This window comes from Zasmidium cellare (genome assembly GCF_010093935.1).
Source record: "Zasmidium cellare ATCC 36951 unplaced genomic scaffold M409scaffold_12, whole genome shotgun sequence".
NCBI lineage: Eukaryota > Fungi > Ascomycota > Dothideomycetes > Mycosphaerellales > Mycosphaerellaceae > Zasmidium > Zasmidium cellare.
Window position 1 is genome coordinate 621,894 of NW_022986956.1, and position 6,032 is coordinate 627,925.

The 6,032-nt window shown below is 52.9% G+C and overlaps 3 protein-coding genes across 3 annotated transcripts; 1 reads left to right on the forward strand and 2 right to left on the reverse strand.

Annotated features, from left to right (window-relative positions):
- Positions 1 to 487: 487 nt before the first annotated feature.
- On the forward strand, positions 488 to 2,190 carry M409DRAFT_36362 (uncharacterized protein; the record flags this gene model as incomplete). The annotated part of the gene is made up of 4 exons (XM_033810544.1): positions 488 to 835; positions 887 to 916; positions 967 to 1,798; positions 1,850 to 2,190. 4 exons carry the CDS (start codon positions 488 to 490, stop codon positions 2,188 to 2,190), a joined length of 1,551 nt encoding a protein of 516 aa, XP_033669488.1.
- Positions 2,191 to 2,386: 196 nt separating this feature from the next.
- On the reverse strand, positions 2,387 to 2,977 carry M409DRAFT_53250 (uncharacterized protein; the record flags this gene model as incomplete). Its single annotated transcript, XM_033812316.1, has 2 exons — positions 2,387 to 2,633; positions 2,703 to 2,977. The coding sequence occupies 2 exons, from the start codon at positions 2,975 to 2,977 to the stop codon at positions 2,387 to 2,389; spliced, it is 522 nt and encodes a 173-aa protein (XP_033669489.1).
- A 1,118-nt stretch (positions 2,978 to 4,095) lies between these two features.
- On the reverse strand, positions 4,096 to 5,179 carry M409DRAFT_53251 (uncharacterized protein; the record flags this gene model as incomplete). The annotated part of the gene is made up of 3 exons (XM_033812317.1): positions 4,096 to 4,548; positions 4,857 to 4,866; positions 4,968 to 5,179. The coding sequence occupies 3 exons, from the start codon at positions 5,177 to 5,179 to the stop codon at positions 4,096 to 4,098; spliced, it is 675 nt and encodes a 224-aa protein (XP_033669490.1).
- Positions 5,180 to 6,032: the final 853 nt, after the last annotated feature.

Here is a 6,032-nt window from a genome sequence, read left to right on the forward strand (position 1 = left end):
GACTCAAAACTATCCTCGCTCCAAAGCCTACGATGACATGGTCTTTAGAACCTCCAAAAACACAATCTCATGTATCAAGAGAACAGCTCCCCACATGAAGTCGGCCAAAGCAACAAAAGCCGATCTTGAATACGAGCAACACAGCTTCACCTAGCGGTTCGATAGGCCGAACTGGAAAGATTCTCGAGCCTTATCTTTGCCTACGGCCAGGACGTCGGTAGGTAGCTGCATGCGGTATCACCTACGTTGCCCCTCATAATCCTCTGAGCACCGCTGCAACAGCCATTGACGACTTATGTGCGACTGATAGTCTATCTGCCCTATCTTCGGACTGAGCGGAACAGGCTTGGCTTTCAAGGCACTGCGGACGGGGAGAAGTATACTTGCTACCAAATTTCTGGCATCCAACGCTGCCGCTCTTTCTTTACGCTTTCATTGCTGTCATAATTTCCACTGTTGCTGGTGTTTGCCCGCCCTCTGAGCGACAATGGGCGTCGAAGAGAAGCACTCATCAATCAACGCAACCGCCGAAGTGAATCCCCCTCCTCGCAACAGAAAGCAGAAACTCCTCGACTCCTTTCGACCGCACGACGGCAAGAACGAAGATGTCGCCGCCGGCTTCCTTGCCAATATCGATCCGGCCATCGCTGGGCAGGAAATTTCACGACAGGAGGAAAAGAAAGTCCTCCGGAAGATCGATTGGATTTTGATTCCTCTGATCTCAGTTACCTGCATCCTCGCGGCGGTCGACAAGGTCATTATATCTAATGCTGCTATCTATGGGATGGAGGAGGATACGCATTTGACCGGGAATGATTACTCTTGGGTTGGGTCGGTGAGTCTGCCGCCGGAGGAGTGTAATCTTCCATATGCTGATTCGACGGAGATCTTCTACTTTGGCTACCTGGCTTTCGAGGTAAGTCCCTCTCCATCAATCCTTGAGCCAGCACTTATTCGTTTTGCCAGTTCCCAGCGGCATACCTCACGCAACGACTTCCCGTGGCGAAGTTCCTCGTCTTCAACGTCTTTGGCTGGGGAGTCCTCATGCTCTGTACATCCGCGACTCAAAATTTCGGTGGTCTCGCCACCTGCCGTTTCATCATGGGAGCGATGGAAGTGCCCGTCTTCTCCAGCTCAGCAATCATGACAGCCATGTGGTGGAAAACATCCGAGCAGCCGATCCGCATCGCCTTCTGGTTCAATCAGGGGTCTTCGATTTTCGCTGGGATCGTCAGCTACGGGATTGGCCATACGCATACCTCAGTCGCGCCTTGGAGGCTGCTCTTCATTGTTCTGGGGGCCTTCTCCCTGCTCTGGGGTCTTGTGCTGTACTTCTTCCTGCCGGACTCTCCGACGACATGCTGGTACCTGTCGGAACGAGAGAGATTTATCTGCGTTCAGCGAGTCAAAGGCAACAATACGGGTCTTGAGGAGAAGAAGGTCAAATGGTACCAAGTCCGAGAATGCCTCCTGGATCCCAAGACGTGGCTTTTGGCATTGTTTGCGATAGCGCAGAACATCCCTAACGGAGGACTGATCACTTTCTCTTCGATCATCGTGTCGGGTCTGGGATACAATCGGCTGGTCACGACGCTTCTCGGAATACCCACTGGAGTCATCGCTACAGCTTGGCAGCTCATTTGGTCGTTCATGGTTGCCAAGTTTCCAAACGGGAGATGTCTGACCATCGCATTCATGGATCTCTTCCCGCTGGTTTGCGCAGTGCTCATGTGGAAGCTACCACGAGACAACAAGCAAGGCCTCCTAGCTGCGTACTACTCTTTCTACTCGTACTGGGGTAAGTAACCACGCCCCTGCCGCAGTGTCTCTCAAGCTCACATAAATCCAGGCCCCTACGTCCTCTGCACCTCCCTCCCCATGGCCAACTCCTCTGGCCACTCCAAGAAGCTCACCGTCAACGCCGTCTTCTTCCTGTCCTACTGCATCGGCAACATCATCGGCCCTCAGTTGTTTCAAGCTAACGATGCACCGGACTACTCGCATGGCTACGCGGGCATGCTCGGCTGTATTGTCGTTGCGATCGTCTCGATCTTGGGCCATGGGTTGCTCTGTTTCCTGGAGAATCGGCGCAGGGATCGTGTGTATGGAGTGGATGCGGGTGAGCAGGCTTCGGAGGCGTTCTCGGATCTGACGGATAAGGAGAAGGTTGCTTTTAGATATGTGTACTAGTCAGTCTGAATTGGAGAAGTCGTTCTGAACATGTGTTTTTTCTTTGATTCGATTCATCAAAAGCTATTTTCGTTACTCGCATACATCATCAAAGTCAAGTCTCATTCCAACTCGCTCGCTTTCACGCTTCACGCTTCACTTTTTTCCTTTCATAGTTTCCATCTATCTCTAATCCTCCCATAGCTACATTCCCAATCTAAGAGAAGTAGTTGATGCCACCCTGGAGGTCGTTGTCGATCTTGTCAAGAGCGGCCTGGGCAGCGGACTGCTTGGCGGCTGGGGTCTTGGTCTTGAGGGTGGCGCCGAGGGTGTCGGTCTCGTTCTTGATGTTCTTCAGGTCGGTGAGGACGGTGCCGGCGAGGCCGTCGGTCTGGAAGTTGGACTTCTTGGCCTCGAGGGCTTGGATGGACTTGGCGATGTTGGGCTCGAGGGTGTTGTTGATGCTGATGAAAAGAGTGTCAGTTTCCTGGTAAACTTGTGAGGTTTGAGTAGGAGGATGGGGTTTTACTTACTAGTCGATGATGGACTGGGCGTCGGTGGCGCTGACCACGGCGCTGTTGCCGGCGTCGGTGTTGGCGGACTTGAGGTCCTTCTCGAGCTGGTTCTCGGCCGACTGGATTGGCAGGGCGTTGGCAGCACCGCCGTTGTAAGCCTGCACCTTGGAGGTCAAGGTGGTGGTGTCGGTGTTGATGGTCTTGAGGTCAGCCTGGACGGTGGCGGCATCACGGGGGATGACGGAGGCGGTGGCCGAAACGGCGAGGAGGATGAGCTGGCTGATGGCGACCATTTTTGCGGTTGGTGGTTTCTCGTGGGAGAGTGAGAAGAGTTGTTTTGTGTTGTTGGGATTGGAGTTCTTGAGATTGCTGTTGCTGTTGTGGATGAGAAGTTGAGATGATGGGAAAGCAGCAGTCTTTTATATCCATCTCGACGTGAAGTCCTTCTCCTCATCGTCGTTGCTGCCTTGGTCTGTGCTGTCTTCGAGCATTGACCTATTGGTCATGAAGACGTTGTTGCTTGCCGCCTTTGCGAACAATTACCCCAGACGCTAGAGACCAATACTCTGCTAGGTTGCTGCAGGTCCCTGCATGCTCGTTCTGGAACTTCTTCTGGTCCACGGTAGTCAGAGGTAGGCCATATGGCCCACATGTTCCTCAATCAAACGCCTCGTGGACAGTACTCACCTTTGCGGGCAGTGATCAACAATGTGGGTAGCGATCAGCATTCTGCCGACGCGCCAGTCACTGGTAGACCACTCTCAAACATTCAATTTTACTGTGGTGGGTTCTTTTTCTCAATCCCGCGGAGAGAGTGAGTGTCGAAGTCAACACCTCCTTCTGCTTGCATTGTTGGCATATGAGCCTTGTGACGCCGAGGTGCCCTGTGGTATGGTCCAAGCCTGACCATTCTCGTCTCCGCAAGTGTTGCTTCTTGCATTGAAACCGCATGCCTTCCCCAGGACGCCTAAAAGTAAGACGACGAAATAGAGTGTGCGGCTGCTTAAGCTTAACGCATAGACTTTGATGTGTAGTGCCGCTGGGCGTCCAATCCCGGTCTGCAGACTCCTTCAGCCACCTCGGCTCCGCTGGTTGGTATAGCAATCTGGGAAGCGCCCGTTTCATGTTGTGCAGCATGCGAATGCAATTCCTGTGTACTTGTGAGTTGTTGTTACGTACAACGAGAGAAGAGCTGATGTACGAAGCTCCTTTCGATGCCGCCTCCTCGGGTCGGTGTGGTGTAGTTGTCCAGCTGATTGATCCAACTGCATGCACTAGCATCTCAAACAGCATAAGATTCGAGTCTGGAAGTGAGGTAAGGTTGCGGGTTGGTTGGCAAGTAAGTAGAAGCGGTACCAAGTAAAGTCAAGCACGGAAAGCTTTCCTGTCTGCCTTCCAATTTAAGAAGTTGCTAGATCCTTTGGAGGTAAGTGAATGGCCAATGAAAGCTTCTCCGCACCTCCAGAGGTTCGTCCCTGAGCTTGTGAATCTTCTTTGCAACATGTGGCGTGATCGTCACTGCAGCCGCCCCGGATCTTCCCACAGATCCAGTGATGGTGGCTTGTGGGGATGAGGTTAAGCTTGCCTGGAGGCTTGGGTCAGCTGAGGCCTTCCTGAGGAGTTTCTGCTCGTGGCGCTGAATGGCGACATATCGTTGCTGATTTTGCATCAACCAAGGTGCCGAGGCTGGCCTGTCTCCATCGCAACCGCTGCCACAGAGCTTGTACACGCCATCCTTAGGCTCAATCTCATCAAGACCTCGAACGCCTCCAGCGCCAACGCACTTGCCTCCTGACCTTGGTGGCTTCGGTGGCCGAAGGAAGCCGCAATCCTCTGGAGTCACGGCGACATCAGCGGTTTCCTCCTACGAACAGCAGTGCATTCAATGGCTGAAGTCCAGTCGAAGAGGCCGCGGGGCCAACGAAACGTTCGAGGCATCTCGGTTCACAAGCAAGCTTCTGATGCCACGGTGTGGAGGCCTCATCGACGTTCTCGAGGGTATGTCGACCAGTCGAACACTTCTCGTTCTCACTTTCCGTCTTGGCGAGGGCAATCTCTCATGTCAGTCGGTTGTTGGCGATGCATCACACCAAACACGAAGGGAATTGATGTCGAGTTTGAAATTTCTTGTTTCTGGATCGGTGATGACTCAAAGCCCCAAGCAAAGCCTACAGTCTTGCGGCTACAGGCAGTTCAGTTAGCTCATCAAACACCAAGACCAAGTAGTCGAGAAACATCAAACTCACGAAATTCGTCCCAAGATTACCAAAAGCAGCAACACACCTCCCGTCCGCCCCTGCGTCAATTCCACTATCGACCGCAGCCCAGATGCACTGAGCAACGACTCCCCCAACATTCAAGGCACATAGAGCTGCTCGAGTATACCCGCAGTGCAGACCTGGGACGTTCGCTCGAGTGGACAAAGCGCGAGTGTCGAGCCCGTCTTCACCATCGGTGAGTGATATTTTGCCTGTACTCGCTGTCAGCCAGAACATTCTTCTTGGACGCCGGTTCTGAAGATTTATCGGACTGGATCAGTTTGTTCAGGACCACGAGGCCGTCTATATCCTCTGCGCGGGCATGTCTTGATGTGTCACCACTTGGTAATGCGTAAGCTAGAGCGATCGGGAAGAGTGCGAGAACGTTGGTGAGTTGCATGATGAACAATGTCCGATGGCTGATGGCGATGAACCCTTCGAGGTTGTCGTCGGCTTCGAAGAAACGATTTCTGCAGCGATGGTATGGAACGTCCAACCTGCGGCTTTCGTCCAGATTTTATACTACCGCGTTATCAGCAACCATTGCAGTCACGCGGCCATCACGGCTGGCAGATGTCGCCATGAAAGTGTGAGATTGTGAGACCTGCATTCAATAGACTGGTATTCGCCAAGTAGTAGTCGTTCTACTGGCTCTGCTCGGCATCCTGTTTACACCATGGCGTTGTTTAAGGCCTGTGCCGGGCAACTACCCAGCTGAAGGAGAGAGCGTCGTCCTGAAGCTGTTTCGTGGGCAGCAGTCAGGCGTATGAGACCGCATTTGACGGATATGGTACGTCGTCTTGCTGGCGGCTATGTCTTAGCCAAGATGTCGACGTCTATCCAGGCTTCTTGGCTCTCGCCTACCGTCTTGCCCGCGCTCTTCGGCATATCTTAGTATGCTTCGATGTGCGCCAAGTTCACATGGTGTCTCCACTGCCATAGAGTAGCGCTCGGGACACTGTTTGACTCTTGGGGTTTGATTGCTCCGTTGTTTTGCTGATGAGCCATGTGATGCAATTGTGAAGGGTCTTTCGTCTGTAGAGCGGATTTCGGCAAGATTCACATCTGAGGTTTTGCCCAGTCGATAGAC